We start from the raw sequence: 24,063 nt of genomic DNA on the forward strand, positions 1-24,063 counted from the left end.
TTAAAATGGTTAACAGATGTATTGTAGGAGGGTGTAGCAACACCAACCTTGATGGGATTAGTACTCATCGTTTTCCAAAAGACCGGACAATGAGAGAGAAATGGGAGCGCTTGGTCTACACAGGCTGTGCACTGAAACCGTGCAAGCTCTAGCAGCCTGCTGGCGCTTCCGCAGGTAACGTCACGAATCTGGCTCCAGGTTCCCTTGGGATTTTTCCAGATGCGTTTTGTCATTTTATTTTTTTTTTACTGTAGACAGATGGCCTTGTGCAAAATTACCCTTCTGGATGAGTGTGTAAAGGGACATACTTTCATTAAAAAAAAAAAAGAAACTGGTCCAGGATATGCACTTTAAGTTCAACCCAAATCACATTTATGTTTGGTTAACCAGTAGGAGTGGCTGTGTATAACCATGCCTTGACCTGGTGCGAGACAAAAACAAAATTCCCCAACTGGGCCACATCTTTTAGATTTAGCACCAGCTCCTTCCTCTTGGGAACCACCATAGCCAGAACCACAGGAACTGCCTCTCTTCATGGTTTCAGGAGACTGAGGAGGTATAATTTGAAGTAACTCACTTCTGTCCCTTCACCTGACCTCTTAGCTGTGTGATCTCAATAGGCCTTTGCCACTTCATGAGTAATTTAGAGCTTCTTGGGCCCGATGCAAATGTTCCTGTGTTAGGTGACTCTAGATGTGAAGTTTTACTCTCACGTTCAGAACGTACTGAATTTTGTTTTTGCTGTTTGAACATCCTTCCTCCCAATTTTCTTTAATGATGTCTATGATGCCGTGGAGCTTGCACCTGGACAGTAATTCAAATGGCAAGAACCCCATGGAGGCTTGTGGGACCACACATACTGCAAATAAGTGTTTGAGCCACTTCTCAATTCCATGCATCATCATGAATGAACTTCTGAATCATATTTTTTAGGGTTTGATTAACACTATTTGACCAGTCCATTTGATTGCAGACAGCAAACACTGGTGCAAATTGATTTATTGAACAATAATTTGTACAGTTCAAGAAGAATGTGCAACATGAAAGACATGCCTTGGTCAGTCAGGATCCCCTTTGGGATCCTGACTCAGGACATAACTCAGAAGACTGCCTCCACAATGCTGCATACTGAAGAGGTTGTGAAGAAATACAACTTTGTGGTATTGCTTTGCATAGTCCACTAGACCCAAACACAAAGCAAATCTCCTTGTGCACTCTGTTCTAATGGCCTGATGATGTCCGTACCAATTCTTCCAAAGGGGACCTCGATTAACTAAAAAGGAGGTGCAATGGCGCTTTTGGGTGGTTGGCAGATTCACCAGCTGACATGCCTGACATGCTGCACACCACCTGTGAATACCCCAGCCAATAGAAATGGCCATGAGAAGGTTTAGTGTCTTAACCTGCCCTAAATACGCAGCCATGAAATTATTGAGCTGCATGTAAAAGCATTTCCCTGCAGCTCTTTGGTACCAACAACTGGGTTGTCTTTTCCTTCATCCTGTATCACTCAATATAACCAATCCTTGTTAACTGAAAAGTACTGGTGTGATAATGCAATATTTGGCTGGATTTGCTGATCAATTACTCTCACTTGGTCAAAGCTGTGCCTCAGGGTTTTGTTGTGCAAGTGCTCCATGGAGAAGTTCCTGAGGGAAATCCCCATGAAGGGTGGAGGGGTGAAACTGCTTGATCGGGAGAAGCCTGAGACATGTCAGGGATTCAGATCAGTGCGCCTACTTCCATGAGGGAACATTGCTCAAAAAAACCTCCCCGTGGTGCCAGCAGACTTGTCTAGGCTTTGCCCCAGTCAGGGTGGGTGCAGATGGTTCTGCCTGTGGAAAGACAGTGGGAGACAGAGTGTGTCAGGGACCAGAAGCGTCATCACTGGTCCTCCGGCACCCAGCCAACTTTCTGCAGTACTGCTCAATTGATGCTCTGGTACTCCAGTTGCATCCCCAACAGCAGCTGCTAGACAGCACATTGGACTTCCCCTGACAGCAAGGAGAGGAGAAGGGTACATTCATTCTCTGGCCATCCCATTCAGCTGTCACACACTCAAAAAGCTCCATGAAGACCAGCAGATTGTCATGTAGGACATGTTCATGAGAATTACAGCCAGGCTGGCTGGTGCAGCCATAGATGGAAGAGCTGCAGAAGTTGTGGACTGCAGCAGCATCTGAAGTACCTGTCTGTCCTTGGCCAGTTCCTGCATGATGGCTACCACTGCTGGTGTTCCTGGTGCTGGCCAAGGAGGGCTTGATGTTGGGTTTGGTGGAGGCTGACAAGGGACTTGATCATCTCACTGAGCAAAGAGGATTTAATGGTGGTATCTGGTACCTCATCCCAAATTTTGGCACCACTGCAGAATCAAGTGTGTGTGTGTGTGTGTGTGTGTGTGTGTGTGTGTGTGTGTGTGAGAGAGAGAGAGAGAGAGAGTGTGTGTGTGAGTGAAGGAGGACTCATGAAGGAGGCAAGCTAATTTTCTCGGCTGTGCTTTTCAATTTTTCAGCACACTTCATTTACTCAACACAAGGCCTAACCTTCTCAATACTTCACAGCTTTCTCTGTGTTCTTGTTCAAGTTCATGGATGTGTGTGAGGCAGGGGTTGCTTGGTGAGTCTCGATCAACATGTATTTGAAAATGAGCGCAATTTCAGACTCCCACGAAAGGATGTGGGCTGGTGGGCCGCCCATCTCTGGATTTTATTATAAAAAATCATGATATAGGAGTACCAAATGGTCAACTCTACATAAGCATTGGCCTTGCAAGATTCAGGATGATTTTAACCAGTAGATGGCATTGAGCCATTTTCAACCCATAAAATCCTGATTTTTATAAAAAGGGTAATTTTGTCAACATTAACACCAGCATTGATGCGTTTCATCACAAAACAGTCTTAGAATCCTTAGAGCAATCAACATACAGACATTCACACATTAAATCTAACACAGACTATGCAGTTCATTGTTTGAGAAGGAACTCACAGTTAGCTTGTTGCTAACAAAAAGGCAAAAGGGGACAAGCCCATGTTTTGTTTTGTTTTTTCCTCTTTGCTTGCTAAGTTGAAATGTGCCAAGCTGGAAAATGATGCCATCCCAAACCTGCAAATTACCACTTACAAGGCAAGTCAAATGCTCCACTAGCATCCCTTTTGCTGTTATAATACAACCCCATTTCCAAAAAATCTGGGATGCTGTGTAAATGTAAATAATAAATGTAAATAATGCAAACCCTACATTTCATTGAAAATAGTACAAAAGACAACATATATCAAATGTTAAAACTGAGAAATCTTGTTTTTTTCAAAAACATGAGCTCATTTTGAATTTAGTGCCAGCAAACTGAAATTTCTCAGTTTCAACATTTCAGTGCGTCCCAACTTTTTTTGAAACTGGGGTTGTATTTCATTCACAACAAATCTGATCAAACAACTCAATTTTGGATACTAAAAGCCACTTCACACCAAAGAATTAGGAATCATCTTTTACACAGCTTCCCAACTTTTTTGGCATGAGGGTTGTAATCTCCCCTCTTCTGGGGTGGCGTTCCACTAGATTTTGGAATGTGGCTGTGGGGATTTGCTCATTCAGCCACAAGAGCATTAGTGAGGTCAGGTACTGATGCTGAGTGAGGAGGCCTGGTGCTCAGGCTGTGTTTCAGTTCATTCCAGAGGTGTTCAGTGGGGTTGAGGTCAGGGCTCTGTGCAAGCTACTCAAAATCTTCAGCTACAGCCATGACAAACCATGTCTTTATGACGGTCACATTGTGCACAGAGGGAAATCTTAATGCTACAGCAGACGGACATTCCATACAGCTGCGTACTTTCAACTTTGTGGGAACCAATTTGGATAAGACCCACATAGGAGTGTGATGGTCAGGTGTCCACAAACTTTCAGCCATATAATCCTGGTGCCCTGTGTCTGGTTGAAGTCTCATCGCATCGCTGCTGTGGAGGACGGCCCCATGAGGACAGTTGAAAGTCACACCTGGAGGACACTCTGGACTCTTACAGTAATGCTTTTATGGCTGAGGACTACAGTTGACTTGCTAACTTTAGGACTGCAGTTGTCATGAACAGTTTTGCACTCAAGTTTCCATCAATGAAGAGTTTATAACATCAACAAAACTGACTTCTTGTTTAAAATGTTAACGTTATAGGGCTCGAAATTCGCGGTGGTCCGGTCGCCCGAGGCGACTTAATTTGTCATTTGGCGAGTAATTTCTGTCACTAGCCAGCCCAGCTGGCTAGTTGAAAATAAAAGATATATATGAAGCGAAGATTCAGACACACTGTCAACTGAAGCCGCCACATATTAAGCGTGTGCCGTGTCTGTGTTAATCGATGTGTTTATCGGCAGGACGGTCAGGCTGTCAGTTTTTTCACTACTGCGCATGCATATAACAGACATCCCAAGTCTCCTGGAAGTTCCGGGAGTCTCCCGCATATTGATAGTGGCTCCCTGATGCCCGCAAATTGGTTAATATCTCCCGGAATCTAGAGCAAGCAAGCAAGAGCGTGCACGCGAAACATTAATGTCTGCATCGCGCATATGACGGAGTGCGCGAGGGAGCGCGAGAGAGACCGCGTGTGTGCCTGTTCATGAAGCGCATGCTAGACAAAGAGCATCCTGATTGGTTTACAGACATCCCAACCTGCAGACCCCTCCCCTGCTGATGGGGAAAAAAGTCCAATATATTATTATTTGTTGTTATTATATTATGGTGCTCTGTGTTGATCATTTATGTATTTAACAACAGTATCAAAATACTCCGGTTCTTGAAATAAATCCACATTAGTCATGAACAATGGTAACTACTCTCTTTTGTGTTATTTTTGACAGAAGTAAAATTCATACATGAACAAATTTTGGCTAGTTGATTTTCTGTTTGGCTAGTTACTTTGGAAGGTAACTAGTCCGGCTGGTTGGTGAAAAAAAATATACGAATTTCGAGCCCTGTGCTGTCTGTTGTTGTCCAAATGAGGATGGGTTCCCTTTTGAGTCTGGTTCCTCTCGAGGTTTCTTCCTCATGTCGTCTGAGGGAGTTTTTCCTTGCCACCGTCACCACAGGCTTGCTCATTGGGGATAGATTAGGGATAAAATTAGCTCGTGTTTTAAGTCGTTCAAATTGTGTAAAGCTGCTTTGCGACAATGTTTATTGTTAAAAGCGCTATACAAATAAACTTGACTTGACATAATGCATTTAATAGCATTAAATTAATTTCAGTGACTTTGGTTATTGGGTATGCCAGTTCCCGCTAGCTAATATTATATTAGCCTAACTAGACTGCCATTACAATACAGTTTTTTCCTGTGGCATGGCATAGTGACACAGTGGGTAACACTACCACGTAACAGTTCTAGGGTCCTGGGTTTGATACTGAGCTCAGGTTACTGTCTGGAGAATGTTCTCCTTCTGTCTGTATGGGTTTCCTCCCCCTCCCCAAAAATATGCAGGCAGGCAGACTGGCAATGCCCCTAGGTGTCAATGTGTCTGCTTGATACCTTGTGATAGACTGACACATCATCCAGGGTGAATTCTCCCGCTATGCACCATGTGTTCCCAGAACAGGCTCCGGATTCATTGAAAGCGAGTGGGTTTTTCACGGTAGTTGATAGTTATCTAGTGTCTCAGGAGTGCAACAGCACATTCTCCAACTTCTAAACATTAGCATACAGCGGTGATTTATTTAATTATTTTTATAATATCAGCTTTGATCATGGCCTTTTTTTTCCTGACAAAATTACCACTGCTGCATTAGATGAACATTATTTCTTCAAACGTTAACATGCTTCTCTCTAAGCACTGGGGCTATTTTAGCATACCACAGCATAGTATTTGTAAATTGCACATATTTACATACATTTTTATACAAATTACCACTTTTATTTGAGCACTGATTTGATGTTATGGTCCTGGTCACTTATAAACAAATGATATTTATGCCGATTTGACATTAAAAAAAAAAAATCTAATCTCTTTGTAAGAGTATTATTAGATGAGGCGAGTCATTTCCTTGAGGGACCGAGAGAAATGCAGTGAAATGCTCTCTCAGCATCTGGCAAAAGTCCCCCAGTTACAAAGAGTATATGCTTCAGTGGTGAGTAGAAATCTTTGACCAATGCAGAAGGGCAAAGCGGAAGAAAATGTATGCCAGAAACAAGAAAGCACAGTGTGACAACCAGAAGCAGAGAGGCTTACAGAGTCAAGATTTCTGGTTTAGAGGAAGCACTGGTTCAGAAAAAGAGCTGTTGTGAATAATAATAATAATAATAATAATAATAATAATAATAATAATAATAGGGCGGCACGGTGGTGTAGTGGTTAGCGCTGTTGCTTCCCAGCAAGAAGGTCTGGGTTTGAGCCCCATGGCCGGCGAGGGCCTTTCTGTGCGGAGTTTGCATGTTCTCCCCGTGTCTGCGTGGGTTTCCTCCGGGTGCTCCGGTTTCCCCCACAGTCCAAAGACATGCAGGTTAGGTTAACTAGTGACTCTAAATTGACCGTAGGTGTGAATGTGAATGGTTGCCTGTGTCTATGCGTCAGCCCTGTGATGACCTGGCGACTTGTCCAGGGTGTACCCCGCCTTTCGCCTGTAGTCAGCTGGGATAGGCTCCAGCTTGCCTGCGACCCTATAGAACAGGATAAAGCGGCTAGAGATAATAAGATGAGATAATAATAATAATATGCAATCGAGTGCACAGCATTAAGGTTGTGAACTTTGGTCATGTCAATAGCTTCATACTCAAAATGGGAAGGTGTGGAAGATGACCTCAAATTCTTCATATACAGTCGGTGTTTATTCCCTTAACAAAGGTGAATCAGGGATGCATCGATACAAAGACTGCTAGTGGTAATCTGAGAGATAATATTCATTTACCTATAACTATTAAAAAAAAATGATCCAATGCCAACATACAATACCATTACGATGTAAGCCTAGTGCACCTTGTTGTACTAATGGACGAAAAATATGAACATATTTGGAGACAAAAATCACTGTTAAATAACAGTATTAGCCTAATGTTCAGGTAAAATAAAATATTATGAAATAACAGCTTAAACTAGTATCAGGTAGAACACAATAGTGTTAAATAACAGTATTAAAAAGATCCCATTTATATATCCTTATTGTTATTTATACCATAGCACTGCTAAATGCTTCATTCTGATTGGTCAGAAGGTTTTGATTAATTTTCTATTACAGCCCTGACAAGAGGGCAGGTTTATATTAATGCCCTCATTCTAATGTTCTGCTTGTGTGATAGAACAATATCATGTCTATACGATATTACGCTGCCATGATACCTAGTGACATTTATTGAAGATTATTTTAAAATATCAGACCCACCAATCATTATGCACTTAGTGTCAGAACTCTGTAAAAACATCAGCGTACACTTATTACTGAAAGATACACAAGAGTGGGCTTTTTCCTCCACTATAACGAGAGATGAGCCAACTGACATGGGAATCTTGAATGATCTGCACAGGTGTTTTGAACTCTGATATTAACCGACACTTCCTGGAAGCTGCACCCTCCCTCCCCCAATCTCATGTGCTTCTGTCTCATGCAGGGATGCTCACGCAGGCTCCCTCGCTCTGTCACAGTTAATGGAGAATATTTTAATTTCATTCACCTGAAGTAAACAAACAGTTAGTTCCAGTCCACTAATTTGACTGGACAAGCAGTGTTCCAAGAGTGCTCAGATTAAGTCTAACCACACTTTAGAGGTCACTGTTTGTATCATTCTCCTTGTCTGAGTTCGCTACATAAAATTCCAATTTTTGCAATAGTTTCTTAGAGGCATGTAACGATATATCGCACAACAGTAAATCGCAAGACAAATTTATGATTCGAATTAAATGAAATTTAAAAAAAAATCATGATTATTATCAGGCTGCATAATATCTTTCCTAGTGGTAATTGCATTGTTTAGACAATAGAGGGTGCAATAACATAAAACAGCAGGAATGCACAAGACTTTCCTTGGCGGAAGTAACACAGCTCTAATGCTGTGAAAACACACACACACAGAGACAGATCTAAAATGGGAAAGAGCTGTTGTGCAACTAACTGTACAAATACATTAGAGCTCTCTTTTTACACATTGCCAAAAACTAAAAAGAGAAGAAAAATGGAGGTAGAGGTAAAAAGTTTAATAGGCTTTTTCTTATTGTAAATTTTTTTTTTTTAAATAAAATGAATATTTTAGTTAATAGGCTCTTACACTTTACTCCAACTTTTACAAATGTGGGCAAATTATTGTTGGTTATTAAGAAAATTTAACAAATATTTTTTCATTTAACAAAAATATCTAAGTTGATCAAGAGTAAGAAAATAAATGTTACATTTTTTGGTAATTCAATTTTCTTCATATAGCTAGGTACGGGTGTGAATACCTGTCATTACCTACGGGGTCATGCCTACAGCAGACTGTGTGGCTATAACATACCTCTTGCTCAAGTAATATTGCTTTACACACACACACACACACACACACACACACACACACACACACACACACAGAAAGAGAGCGCTCTGGAAAAAATTAAGAGAACACTTCAGTTTTTTCTTAAATCAGCATCTCTGTGTATGGCAGCAATTTCATTCCAGTGTCTGTGCTGGAATTCCAACACAAGCACACTGCATTTTACTTACTGAGATACTGATTAGGTGATTACCTGATCCAAATCTTATTTAACAAGGAAAAGTATAAAAACCACTGCTGTGGTCATCACTATCCTCTTGCAATAGGACCAGTTTGGATGGCAAAAACAGTGCTAGTAGTACTTTAAAGTTAAACTGGAATACAAAAATATCTATTCATCATGCCAAAAAAAAAAGTTTTGACTGAGAAAAAGAAGGGTTCAATTCTGGCTTTACTGGCAGAGGTGAGTGTCAGGTTGCTTCCATCCTCAAAAATTTCAAAGATGGCGGTTCACAAGAACAAGGTCAAGCAGCAGACATTGGAGACAACAAAAGTTACAGACTGGCAGAGGGTGAAAACAACTCTCCACTGACTGGGATGATCATCAACTCCTTCGAATGTCACTCACAAACCATAGGATGAAATCACTTGACCTACAAAAAGAATGGCAAATGGTAGCTGGGGTTAACTGCATGGCAAGGACGGTTTGAATCAGGCTCCTCCAGGCAGGGTTAAAGTCATGCAAAGAGAGGGGGGGGGGGGAGCCCTTCATCAATGAGAAGCAAAGAAGAGCCAGGCTGAGGTTTGCGAAAGACCATAAGGATTGGACCGTAGAGGACATCTTCTCTGATGGGAAAAGCTGAAAATTGGACTCATCGCCTCATCATCTAATGATTAGACGGAGACCTGGAGAGGCCTACAAGCCACAGTGTCTAGCACAGATTGTGAAATTTGGTGGAGGATCAGTAATCCTCCACCAAATTTCGGTGGAATGGGGCAGATTTTTGTTTGTGAAGAACATATGAATCAAGCCATGTACAAGGTTATCCTGGAAGAAAACTTGCTTCCTTCTGCAGTGACAATGTTCCCTAACTCTGAGGACTGGATTTTCCAGCAGGACAATGCTCCAATGCCACACAGCCAGGTCAATCAAGGTGTGGATGGAGGACCACAAGATCCTGTCATGGCCAGCCCAATCTTCAGACCTGAACCTCACTGAAAACCTCTGGAATGCGATCAAGGGGAAGATGGATGGTTACAAGGCCCAATCCCAATTCTAATTTCTACCCCTACCCCTCCCCCTCCCCCTTCCCCTTGAAACTGAGCTACAAGGGATAGGGCTTGAAATTCAACCCCTACGTATTGGGATAGCCCTTCAACGATCGCATACGTCATCGCGTACCTCCGTCAGCGTTTACGTTAGCAAAACGCGACCAAATGCGTCACTGGCTGCGACCAGCCGCTACAGTCAGAGCCAGAGGCAGAACCAGAAATCTCTGCTGGCAGGGTGTGATTTGTTAACTAACACCACTGAATGGGATATCTTTGGCGCTTCGTGCACCACATCCGACAGAATGAGGTGTCAGAACACTCATGTAAACAATAAAAGCGAGAATAACAGAACAAAACGTACGCAGTCAAGCAACCGAAAACAATACTCACTCCCAAAGCTTTTTAGCAGCAGCTTGGATTTCAGAAATCGCTGCTCATTCTCAGCTCGAAAGCGAATCAAGCGGCGTGTTTCCTCTGGATAACAACTTAAAACACGTAAATAATGGAGAAAATACATTTATGACAATCTTTTGCCACGGGAACCGCCATCTTTCTGAAATCCGCATGAAATCTCGCTGAAATCCGCATGGCATTGTGGGAAATCACTCAAACCCCTTCGTTCGGAGTCAGCGCCAGGAAAATCTCCGTTTGGAGGGGTACAGAAGCCCTACCCCTTCCCCTACCCCTCCGCGTTAACTGGGATTGGGATACCCCTACCCCTTCACGTGAACGCGCAAAATGGAGGGGAAGGGCCAAGGGGTATGTCCAAGGGGTGAAATGGGATTCGGCCCAAGTCATCAGACAAAGCTGAGCAGATTGAATTTTTGCACCAGGAGTGGCATAAAGTCACCCAAGAACAATGTGAAAGACTGGGGGACGTACCAAGACATACGAAAGCTGTGATTAAATGTCAGGGTATTGATTTCTGAACTCATCCTAAGTTCAAACATTAGTATTACGTTGTTTAAAACTGAATATGATCTTGATGTCTATGCATTATTCAAGGTCTGAAAAGACACTTCATCTTTATTATTTTGACCAGTTGTCATTTTCTGCAATTAAATGCTCGAAGTGACAATATTTTTATGTGGAATTTGGGGGAAATGTCAGTAGTTTACGGAATAAAAATGTTCACGTTCCTCAAACACATACCTATAAATAGTAAAAGCAGAGAAATTGATAATTTTGCAGTGGTCTCTTATTTTTTTCCCCCAGAGCTATTTATTTAGTCAGTCATTCATTAACACTAGTGCATCTCAAAAAAATTCAGAATCATCATGAAAAAGTTCATTTTTAAATAATTTAATTCAAAAAGGAAAACCTTCATATTCTATATTTCATTACATGTAAAGCGAAATATCTTTTTTGGTTTTTTGATAATTATGGTTTATAGCTGATGAAAATCAGAAATCCAGTATCTCAAATTATTAGAATATTTCCTAAGCTCAATTGAAAAAGCATTTACAATACAGAAAATGTCCAACTTCTGAAAAGTATGTTAATTAACACTCAGTACTTGGTCGGGGCTCCTTTAACACGAATTGCTGCATCGATGCAATGTGGTGTGAAGACGATCAGCCTGTGGCACTGCTGAGGTGTTACTGAAGCCCGGGTTGCGTTGATAGTGGCTTTCAGTTTGTCTGTAGTTTTGGGTCGGGTGGTTCTCATGTTCCTCTCGACAATACCCCATAGATTCTCGATGGAGTTCAGGTCAGGCAAGTTGGCTGGCCAATCAAATACAATAATATAATGGTCAGCAAACCATTCGATAATAGTTTTGGCACTGTGGACAAGTGCTAAGTCCTACTGGAAAAGGAAAATGGCATCTCAATAAAGCTTGTCAGCAGATGGAAGCATAAAGTGTTCTAAAATCTCCTGGTAGATGCCTGCGTTGACTTTGAACTTGATAAAAAAAAAAAAAAAAAAAAAACACAGTGGACCTACACCAGCAGATGACATGACTTCCCAAATCATAATAGACTGCGGAAACTTCACACTGGACTTCAAACATCTTGGATTCTGTGCCTCTCCACTCTTCCTCCAGACTCTAGGGCTTTGATTTCCAAATGAAATACAAATTTTACTTTCATCTGAAAAGAGGACTTTGGACCACTGAGCAACAGTCCAGTTCTTTCCCTCCTTAGCCCAGGTAAAACACTTCTGACGTTGTCTCTGGTTCAGGAGTGGCTTGATATTAGGAATGCAACAGTTGTAGCCCCTTTCCTGAAGACGTCTGTATGTGGTGGCTCTTGATGCACTGACACCAGCCTCAGTCCACTCCTTGTGAAGCTCTCCCAAGTTCTTGAATCGATTTTTCTTGACAATCCTCTCAAGGCTGCGGTCATTCCCGTTGCTTGTGTACCTTTTCCAGCCAGCCTTTTCAACAATGACCTTCTGTGGCTTACCCTCCTTGTGGAGGGTGTTGATGATCATGTTCTGGACATCTGTCAAGTCAGCAGTCTACCTCATGATTGTGGTTACATGTACTGAACGAGACCGAGAGAGATACACGGTAGGTTATACTGTTTTATTCAAACTTGAAATGAAATCTAAAATTTTGAGAGATTTTTTTTCCATTGTCAGCCATAATTATCAACATTAAAATAATGCTTCAAAAATTTTAGTTTGCATGTAATGAGTCTAGAACACATTAAATGTTCACTTTCTTAAAAAACTGATGGAAAATTATTGAACTTTTTCCACGATATGTTAATTGTTTAAGATGCACTCGTATATCAGGATTTTAACTAGACCAAAATATCAGTGTAGTGGCACCAGTCATAATGGCCGGGGGTTCGGGGGCCACCTTAGGCCCCCAAAAGCTCACAGGTTCTATATGCTCGGAAATGCATTCTAGTGCATTTCCTGGCACTTGCAGGCCTCCCTGAAAGTCACTCTTTTTTGGTAATATTAATGAGATTTTATTTTGCCAAAAGTTGCTATGATTGTTTTTGATTGAAGACTTATTATAATAGTCAACTATATTGGTGACATATTAATAGAATAAGAATAAAACAACTAGTTGACGTTCACCAAGTGTCAGCTTTATTTTCAGCTTCAGCCATTCAATTACAATACATGACTATCCAGATCTAACTCGGGGATTGGCGTGTATTACGTGCATGGTGTGTAAGCGCCTCTTAACACGGATGGCACTTTACCGCAAACATAGCATAAGGAAGGAGGTAAACCAGACTAGCATGATCAATGACAATCTCCACACAGGACTATTCGGGCAGCTATGCACTGAACGCTTACATGGACAAGGAGTGGAGTATGTCCGAATGTAGAACAAGAAGCATTGGGATAACAAGAGAAACTTAAACAAAAAGACCACATTTTCAAGATTGACAAGTCTTTTTATTAGTGTAGCAGCAACTTTTACAGGTGTGTTGGCAATATTGTGGGTGTAGTCGTAAGGACACTAGGGTTGGGCGGTATTACGGTAAGAAGGTATCCCGAGGTATCCAAAAGTACCAACGGTATCGGTCTCATTACCGTCATTTTAAAAAAATATATAATATCTAAATAAATATGGAGTACATGAGGTCATAATATAAAATAATAAATTGAAGATCGTCCCGAATAACTGTGTGATCGTATTTTCACTAATTCTATCAATTTCCTAAAGAAGTTCTCATCGCGTGCAGGGTTGTTTATGTCGTTACCATGGCAACCCTGCGTGACATTTTGGAGTCTGACAGAAAGCTTCGCAAGAGACTGAGACCGGGGGTGTCATGGCTCAGATGGCTAAGGCACCGTACCATAAATCCGGGGACCCGGGTTCGATTCCGACCCGAGGTTATTTCCCAATCCCGTTTCTCTCTCCCCCGCTCATTTCCTGTCTCTCTATACTGTCCTATCTAAAAAAAAAAAAAGAGACTGAGACCGCGGTTGAAAGATGGCAAGTCAAGATAACGAGTTAGTGGCAAAAAAAAATACAACATCGGCAGTGTGGCAGTATTTTGGTTTCAAACCAAACGAAAAATCTAATATGTCCCCTAAGGCACACCATAGCCTGGGGTACTCCACTTCCACGAGATCTCTCCAATGAGTTGTGTTTTGAGTTGGTTACATGAGTAACAACAAGGTAAAATAATATAACGTATGACATTTGGGATGTGGGTAATAAACGTTTGAAATGTCATCTACTGAAGAAACGGAAGAAAACATCGTAGCGTAAACTGTTCGGTTTCTGGTGGGAATTAGCAATGCGCTTGCTATCTTTGTTGGGTGTGTTAAACCGTATGGATTTAAGTGGAATAATTGTAAGGAGTTATGTGATCAAGACAACGTTTTAAGCAAGGTAAGGCCATTTGATTATTAATTTCCCCGCCATGGCATGACGTGGGCCCATATGATTTTGCCTTGTGCAGCTATCACGCATTTGAATTAGGTTCGCCTCATTTGCGCTGAAGAATATGGTTTATCGCGCAGTCTAAACGGACTTGGGTGTTGGTTGATTCTTTTTCTTTTTTTTATTTCCCATGCTTGAAAGGGTATGATCCTGCTCATCGTGTACTTTTTTTTGATGGAGTAGGTGAAATAGTGCTGCAAATGCGTTTCAACGCAGACATGTGTAAACGACAGTTGAATGCTATTTTCAAGATGAAGGAAGAGTTGCGTGATGCTTTGAAATATCTCTTAATGCTAGTGTTGCCACACGTCCAGGTTTTTCCGGGATTGTCCCGGTTTTTTGTGGAAAATGGAAAATGTCCAGGAAAATGGAATAACCTTCCCGGGACACATTTTGTCCCGGTTTTTTACTTCCTCACATTATCCCCATTGAAATAAACACAAATCATTAATGTTTCTCGCAGCCACTTAACATATTAATAGTTTTCACGTAAGCGGGCATATTGTAGGCAGCTACTTGTGTGGCCTCACCGAATGTTTGCGCACGCAGCCAGTCGCCGTTGCTAGGTGATCGTGGTCAATACAACGGCGGCCGCGCGAAATCAAAGATAGTGGAATACCGTAATACCAAACAATAGGTGAGAGTTCCCTTGGTCGGTGCGCGAGTAGGCTGGCTGTCTACTTCCTATGTTCTGATTCTGATAAAGGCTGGTTCTAAAGCCTGGGCCAATTTCATCAATAAATGAATCATTAAATAAATCATTAAATATATCAAAAAAGAATGCCTGAACACTGGCGTGAGAAATGAATAAATCAGTTGTCCCAATAACATAGCACCTCTCTCTTGTGATTAAAACAAAGGATTAGGGCTATTTGGTATGATACGGTAGTCTAACTTTTAAAGTTCAGTTCTCCAGAGAAAAGGCTAAAACAACAACGAAGCAGACTGAGAGAAATTATATTGATTATATTTGTATTATTTTGATTTGGAAACGGAATGGGAGGAGAGACTCTTCAGAGGGCTGTTAGCCTACTATTAAATATTTGTTTAAAAAAAAATTGGCGTCCAAATAAGATCATTCCTATATGAACTTATTTTTTGTAATAATATTTGTGGCAGTGCCCATTTAAGGGTTAAGAAGACAAAATGAATTTTAACTAAACGCCTAACTGCACCAGTTGAACTGTTTTATTTTTAAACGTGAACATTCACATAAGGCATAAGGCATCGTAGATGTGCGTGTCCGCAACCCTCAACCCCCGCGCTCGTACGTGCGCGCAGGCGCGGCCGCCGACCGATGTGTCCCGGTTTTTTACAACTCAGATGTGGCAACCCTACTTAATGCACAAAATTCGCTTTGCTGCTTAATCCATACCACAGTGCACACAATTCGCTATGCTGCTTTTAAATAGTACATTTGAGGCATAGGCGCATGTTACACAGTAGGCCGAAACAAAATATTTTTTTCTCGGTAATACCGTATACCCCGGGAAAACACAGAGACGGTTTAAAGGTATCAAAATTTGGATACCGCCCAACCCTAAAGGACACATTGCATATCTGCCCAATACACTGAAAAGGCCTAGTTAGAACCCAGATATATGTGTACACACACACACACGCACAAAAAAAAAAAAGATTTTCAAATGTTTACCAACTTAATTGTCTCATCTCATCTCATTATCTCTAGCCGCTTTATCCTTCTACAGGGTCGCAGGCAAGCTGGAGCCTATCCCAGCTGACTACGGGCGAAAGGCGGGGTACACCCTGGACAAGTCGCCAGGTCATCACAGGGCTGACACAGACACAGACAACCATTCACACTCACATTCACACCTACGGTCAATTTAGAGTCACCAGTTAACCTAACCTGCATGTCTTTGGACTGTGGGGGAAACCGGAGCACCCGGAGGAAACCCACGCGGACACGGGGAGAACATGCAAACTCCACACAGAAAGGCCCTCGCCGGCCACGGGGCTCGAACCCAGGACCTTCTTGCTGTGAGGCGACAGCGCTAACCACTACACCACCGTGCCGCCCCAACTTAATTGTATTTTATAAATATAAATGAAGTTAGAGTTTGATGCCTGCAACACACTCAAAAAAAGTTGGGACAGAGGCATTATTACCATTGTGTTACAACACATTTCCATTTAAGAACCCTTTTTAATCATATGGGAACTAAGGATACGAATTGTTGCAGTTTTACAATCGGAATTTTTGCCCATTTCTTGCTTAATACAAAACTTCAATTGCTGAACAGTCTATGGTCGCCGTTGTTTGATTCTCCTCTTCATGATGTGCCATACATTCTCAATAACAGACAGATCTGGACTGACAGCAGGCCAGTCAAGCACATGCACTCTATGTCTATAAAGCCACACTGTGGTAGCCTGTGCAGAATGAGGCCTGGCACTGTCCTGCTGAAATAAGCATGGACTTCCTGGGAAGAACATTTTGATGGTAGCAGGTCTCTCTAAAATCCCAATATATGCCCAGCATATATCAGTGGTACCTTCAGACACATGCAACTCACCCATGCCATGGGTACTGATGCCCCCCATACCATCACAGATGCTGGTTTTTGCACCTTTGGCATGGAGAACCTGACACCTGGTTTTACTGAAAACAAGCTGAAATGTGGACTCCTCTAACCACAGCACGTTTCCACTGTCTTTCGGTCCATTTGAGAAAAGTTTGAGTCCAGAGAAATTGTCAGTGTTTCTGCACAGAATTGATGAACGGCTTCCTCCTTGTGTAATACAATTTCACATTGTATTTCTGAATGCAGCGGCAGACTCTGTGTGGAGTTTGCATGTTCTCCCCATGTCTGTGTGGGCTTCCTCTGGGTGCTCTGGTTTCCCCCCACAGTCCAAAGTGACAGTGGTTTTCCAAAGTACTCCCAAGCCCACATGACTATGGCCCTGTCCACACGGCAACGGATTCAGGTGAATCTGATAAAATTGTTTATCGTTTCGGCCTGGCGTCCACGTGGCACCGGCGTTTTGGGTGCCCTAAAACGATATTTTTTGAGAACGGGTTCCAGAGTGGAAATATCTGGCAACGGCGCCGTTGCGAAGTCGTCTGGATGAGTAGAACGGATTTGTTTACGATGACGTCACAACCACATGACTAGAACAAGCAGCACTCTCGCTGTTTTGTATGAACCACTGCGTTGCATTCACTTTTGTATACAACTTTTCTTTTAAATAAACAAGTAACTGAACCATTTCTTGAATTTCTCTTTTATTGGATAAGACTGCTTTTCAAAATGTTCACACACAATATAAAAAGTTATATAAATTATAAAAATGCTTTTCAAAATGTTCACACACAATAAGAAAATTAAGTTATATAAAACTATGCACACTAATAAAACTAATTTGTACACACAGAAGGCACGATTTCCTCGCGTAGTCGCAGCCATCTTCTTGTTGTTGTTGTTGTGTGTTTGTTCCTGTGAGTGCTTCACGCCGGGTAGAAGAAGGGGTTTATGCGCATGCGTCCTACTTCTTCTATTGTTCTGGTGTCTCCAATGGGACTGTCTTACAGCGCACGTAGAGGTGTGGCATGTGTATTGCATCGTTTTCAGCAAGCGTTGCGTTGCCATATGTACCTGATATTTTACTGATCCGTTGCCCATGTGGACGCGATTTTTTTTAAAAATAAAATCTCGTTGCCGTTGTCGTGTGGATGTAGCCTAAATTTGTCACATTAGCATGATGGTTTATTAGGCAGTGCCACGTGAGGGTTCAAATGTCACGCACATTCAACAGTGGTTTCCGACCTTGCCCTTTATGCGCCGAGATGTCTCAGAAACCCCTGAATCTTTTCACAATATTATGTACTTTCTTGAAAGACCTAAATTGTGTGCAGTCTGGCATTGAGAAATGTTCTTTTTGAATTGACTAACAATTCTCTAATGGATTTTGGCACGAAGGGGTGAGCCACGACCCGTCCTTGCTTGCGAAGACTGAGCCTTTGAAGTATGCTCCTTTTATACCCAATCATGATACCCTCACCTGTTATCAATTACCTTGCTTATTGTGGAATCTTCCAAGCTTCCACAGGCGGCACGGTGGTGTAGTGGTTGGCACTGTCGCCTCACAGCAAGAAGGTTCTGGGTTTGAGCCCAGTGACCGACACGGGCCTTTCTGTGTGGAGTTTGCATGTTCTCCCCGTGTCTGTGTGGGCTTCATCTGGGTGCTCTGGTTTCCCCCACAGTCCAGAGACATGCAGTTAGGTTAAATGGCTACTCTAAATTGCCCATAGGTGTGAATATCTGAACTGTGTTCTGTGGTCAGACATGAGTAGTATGGCAGCTGCCAGCAGTGCCTTTGTATGCCTCTGACTCGGCCATGCTGAGCTGCTTGGCTGCAAGAAAGGACGATAAGCCAGTCCAAAGTAAAATGGTGTAACTTGAATATCCTATAAACTTTTCAGCCTTATTTTGCCTCTGTCCCAACTTTTTTTTTGAGTATGCTGCAGGCATCAAATTCTAACTTCATTTAAAGTGCTCTCTACGGGCGCTTTTAAAGTGGCGCATCGCGATGTTATAATTCTGGCCCGCCACCCTTCCCTTGGCCAAAAAAAAAGTAACTTCATCAGTATACACCAAATAAATCGTAAAGTATTCGCTTTATTATAATTTTGTAACTAACACGCAGAAGACCATTAAACGAATGCATATGGGGCTACCTGAAGTGGCCACGCGATTGCAGTAGAAAAACATCTGGCCGGCTGCATACAGATTGTGACACAGAGCTCTGCAGATTGAGGTCTATCCCTGTGTTACATTACACCGCACCACATTACACTATACTGACACATAGTAACGCTGGAAGCTACAAGCTGCAGCTAGCCAGCAGCTAAATAACTTTGTGGTGCACACACAGGTCGTTTGTAGAGTTATTGTGCAACAGTTACGCTTATCTATCATCTTTTCTGATCATACACAGTTACAGTAATCATATAACAGCGCTCACACACACAGTTAAGTTCAGGTCTTTTATTTTACGTATCTGTTATTGTGTAGGCGAGAGCTGCATTTTCCCGTTGCTTCACTGTGGTTGTTTACTGCAGTACTTTCGGATTCCTGGGTCAAAGGACCCGAACTACGGAGGCCGGGGTGGCTTTGTAGTGCCAGTCACGGGCACGCGCACCAGCTCGTGCATTGATTGTAGTTGTTTCACCCAATTAACATTATGAGTATTGTAAAAAAAAGTATGCATTTATTGTAATTGGGTATTTTGTTTATGAATTATAGAGATTATTGACATGCGCTTAGACCTGAAATTGTTATATAAATGTATGGTTTATGCGATGTTGGCAATATAAAGTAATTGGTCTCTTCCAGTGGGTGGGGACAGGCCACTATATCCCTGAAGGGAGGTGGATTAGTTGGGTCATGGGCACTGTCTGTTATGTAGTAGTCCTGTAACGTGCATGTAATCAGGCAGTGAAAACATAGTGCAATACAGTATTCTGGTTTGTAGACAAAGTTTTTTTTGTTGTAATAATTATTTGAACTTTTATTTCATTATTACAATTTATTTTGTGTTAAATTTCTGCTGCTACTTTGGGAAACCAGACCCAATAAAACATCTTGTATTAAAAGTTCTATCTTTGGCCGTTGTCCATTAGATGATATGTACAGTAAGAATGTGTTAATTTTTTGTAAAATGATTTTAACAATGATTTAGCATTTACTATCCATTTACTGGCCAGTTTCACTGTCAAAAAAGCCCAAAGTCCATCAGCTTCAAGGTTTTGCCCCTCTGGCCCCCCACCGGGGCTCCCCACCTAGGCGGCCCCCAAACCCCTGCCACCACCTTTTATTTTTGAAAAGTGGAGAACCCTGATTTACAAAATACAGTTAAGTTGGTCAGTAAAATTACTGAAAATCTTTTTTGTACTTTTATCAGCTAAATAAAGTTTCATGTGAATTAACAAAATGACAGATTTTTATTTTTGTTGCATTTTGAAAAATATCCCAACTTTTCTGGAAATGGGGTTTGCACAGCAGTGATTCTGCCACAGGCATGTGTATATAAACATCAATTTACTATATTTATTACAGGTGGTCGGGCCCAGCTCCACAGGTGGGGTGCAGGGTGGGCCTCGCCCATCCAATCATAAGGCTAGCCAGCCCACTCAAGAGGGGAGAGAGAAAATTTGTTGTCACAAGGATATATTTGTATTTATTTATCTCATCTCATCTCATTATCTCTAGCCGCTTTATCCTTCTACAGGGTCGCAGGCAAGCTGGAGCCTATCCCAGCTAACTACGGGCGAAAGGCGGGGTACACCCTGGACAAGTCGCCAGGTCATCACAGGGCTGACACATAGACACAGACAACCATTCACACTCACATTCACACCTACGGTCAATTTAGAGTCACCAGTTAACCTAACCTGCATGTCTTTGGACTGTGGGGGAAACCGGAGCACCCGGAGGAAACCCACGCAGACACGGGGAGAACATGCAAACTCCACACAGAAAGGCCCTCGCCGGCCCCGGGGCTCGAACCCAGGACCTTCTTGCTGTGAGGCGACAGCGCTAACCACTACACCACCGTGCCGCCCCTGTATTTATTTATTTGTCTGTTTATTATACTTTAACTTATCCTCCTCCTAGATACGTTTTTAAAACCATCTGGCTTGGACCGATCACTCCTAGATGGGCCAGGAACAGTATCAATGCGCATATATATTCTTCGTCAGTAACATCTGACGAAAGACATCCTGTTTCTTCTGAATATGTATTTATACAATTTGCCTCCCACAGAATCTCCCTGTTAATGGGAGCTGGAACCAGGCCTGGGGGTGGTCAAAATATCTCTCAGTTTTTGGCTGAAAAAGAATGAACATTTTGACCTTGATCGTGTTGATAATATGCTGTTTTTAGACAACCAAGCCACTATCCAGCCGAGTTGCCACAGTACCTGACTGCACAACTGGTTATACTATACTATCAGCTCATGTATGACTCGATTTCATGGAATCACTGTTAAACAGCCACTATAACAAAGTGGTTACAGGAACTAATTGGTTTTCCAGAACTTTAAATGCAACTAAACAAGGATCACAGCTCATTTATGGACATGGCAAGTAGTCAAAATGCATCACTGAGCCTGTCGGTCTGGCACAAACACACTCATGTGCCCAAACAACTGCAGCGAGAAAAGCCAATGCACATCTTTGGATTGAAATACAGACAGCTCAAAGAAGGACAGCACAAAGGAGGCAGAATTTACAACCAAAAACACCCCAAAATGAATTACAATAATTAAAGAGTAAGCAACCAACAAGACACACACAACCCGAGACATTAAGAATCAATAAGGTTCTCACAAGTTTCATATTATTTAGGGACAAATTATTTTAACAGTGTTGTCTGAGGTGGTGTAAAAAAAAAAAGTAGATTAATAATAGTGCAAAAGCAACAGCATGATGCAGTTATTATGGCATAATTACACACTGATATAAAAAGGTGTACACTGTCAGAAATAGGTTTACAGTAGGAGTCCAATTCTGTCCCCTAAGGTACAATCTACACTAAAAGTACCCCCAAGGGCTCATTATTGGACCTCAAGGTAACTATTACCCCTTTTCCACCAAATCAGTTCCAGGGCTGGTTCGGGGCCAGTGCTAGTGCTGGTTCACAACTCGTTCAACTTGCGAGCCAGCTGAGAACCAGTTTGCTTTTCCATAGCTCGGGGTGCTAAGGGAAGCCACGTCATTACGTCGCTGTATACGTCAGTTACATTGCTGCGTTTGCATAAACCTTGGTGTGAACATCGAAGCAAAAACAACACGGAAGAAGCAGCAGCAGCAACAAACAACAATAATAATGGATGACTTCGCGTTTGTACAGCTGCTGCTTCTCGTAGCTTAAAAATGGCGATCTTTCGCAGTCTTGTTATTGTTGTTGGTCTTAACAACTCCGCCCCCCTGCTGACGTAAGCGGTTCTTTCCTCTGGCCCAGCAAAGAGTTGGTGCTAGCCTGGAACCGGTTTTTCTGGCCCCAGACCCAGTTCTTTGTCAGTGGAAACAGAAAACCCAGTTCCAAACTAAGCACTGGCCCCGAACCAGCCCTGGAACTGCTTTGGTGGAAAAGGGGCATATGTGTACCTTTTTAGGGCCAAAAAGATACATATGTTCCCAAACAATATATAAGGGGTACAAATAAGTACCTTAGAGGGTAGTGCCCCAGTGACAAGCCATTGTAACCTTACAGGTACATTAATATACTTTATTTTCTGAGAGTGTACAGGTAAATTTGATATGGCCACTTCCGTTTATTGTGTACATTTTTGCCTCCCCCCCCCCCCCCCAAAAAAAAAAAAACTACAGCCTTTCATTCATCAGCACGTGCAGCTGACAGGAAACCGGAAATATGAATACTTTGCTTTTGTCCCCCCCCCCATCTTAATTAATCTCGCAAGTCATTTTTTTTCTTTCACGACGTGACATTCCATCCGTGAGAAAGACGTCAAAACAAAACACACTTGCGCGCGCACACACACACACACTGCTTTCCAGCAGCTTCGCTTTGGGGCAGCGCACGTGCAGCGAGAAAAACACAAACAAACAAACAACAGCAACAGCTGCTCGGATGTCGCGATGTGCTAATAATAAAAAACTTAATAAACGGAAATGAGACAAAGACTCCGTCCCAAATCGACATACCAACACAGTAAAATAACACCACGCAACACTAAATACTGTGAGGATAATTAGTACGACACAAGAGCTTACTTTACGCTATTAACTGTCGCAAGTCTTCAGGTAACCATGGCTACGTCCCAAACCAATACTACCGTTCTAAACAGAATGTCACTTACAGTACATTATTATTACAGGACTGTTTGGACACTATTTAGTCGGCTCGTATGCAGACTGGGACGTTTACAGCGAAATATCCAGAGTGTTGGGCATATTTAAGAGTAGTGATTAATGTATCTGAAATGAAGCACAAGCTAAAGAATGCACGAGATTATCCAAATACATAACTAGATAAACAGCCTAGTGTTGACTTGACACCTAGTGTTTATCCGGGTTCAGTCAAGCCTTATATAATACTGCAGGCATTAATTCAGCTGGTCCAGTCCTTATATTGGGCATCATGTTAATTTTACTCGATTCGGAGTGTTTTTGTAGCGTTTCTTGCGCAACAAACTGCCGCTTAACATTCCCAGCCAAACAGGAAGCTCCAAAAGCGTTAGCCAGCCAGCTAGCCTTCTAACTTAGCAACCTGGCTAGCTAGCAGCATAGCTATACCGCCAAGATAATGAAACAAAACACTAAGACTGAGATATACGAGTCGGAAACCATGAAAACAGACATTTCGGACCTGTTTGCCCCTGTAGAATAAGCGCTGTTTCTCAGGGTCCACATTGAAGATCTCTTGTATTTTGAGACGCAAGGACTCGATCTTGGTGAGCCGGGACAGATCCTCCACCGTGCGGGTCTCCGTCCCGTCTATAGTGCGGACCTGAATCCACATCGCGGCTCGGTTTAGCCCCGAATAACGGTCACGTTTAACAGAAAAAAAAAATAAATCGGTTTAATCCGGTTTCAGGGGGTCGTAGGGAGGGGAATAAGGGGGGTTCCGAGAGAAAGTGTTCACGTCTCCATATATATTTTCTCTCTCTCTCTCTCAGCTTTAGGAGGCGTTACTCACTCAAATCAGTCACGTGGCGCCAGCGGGGGGAAGAAAAACACGCACGCGACGTTACAAATTCGCGCCTTTTTAAAGACGCCACGCGCATCTCTGAGGTAATTTCGGAATTAGCCTGTTGCTAACTATTTTGGATTATAATTAGGTTTTAATGAGTAATAAATTCTTAGCCTACATAAACCAAATTTGTTATTTTTAAAACCTGTGCTCGAAAAATATCTCCACCCAGACGCTGTGATACAGATTTTTGTTTGTTTGTTTGTTTTTTGGTATAAAATCTTTTTGTAAGGAAGCAGAAAATATGGTCCCACTATAAAG

The 24,063-nt window shown here is 42.2% G+C and overlaps 1 protein-coding gene across 1 annotated transcript in view; it reads right to left on the reverse strand.

Annotated features, from left to right (window-relative positions):
- Positions 1–23,735, reverse strand: part of LOC132895418 (E3 ubiquitin-protein ligase UHRF2-like) — an 88,319-nt gene extending 64,584 nt beyond the window's left edge. The window contains exon 1 of the mRNA XM_060936010.1: positions 23,419–23,735. Within this exon, the coding sequence (XP_060791993.1) occupies positions 23,419–23,571 (153 nt within the window). The 5' untranslated portion in view covers positions 23,572–23,735. The remainder of the gene's footprint in view (positions 1–23,418) is intronic.
- Between the last annotated feature and the right edge of the window lie 328 nt (positions 23,736–24,063).

This window comes from Neoarius graeffei, chromosome 12 (assembly GCF_027579695.1).
Source record: "Neoarius graeffei isolate fNeoGra1 chromosome 12, fNeoGra1.pri, whole genome shotgun sequence".
In the NCBI taxonomy this organism is placed as follows: domain Eukaryota; kingdom Metazoa; phylum Chordata; class Actinopteri; order Siluriformes; family Ariidae; genus Neoarius; species Neoarius graeffei.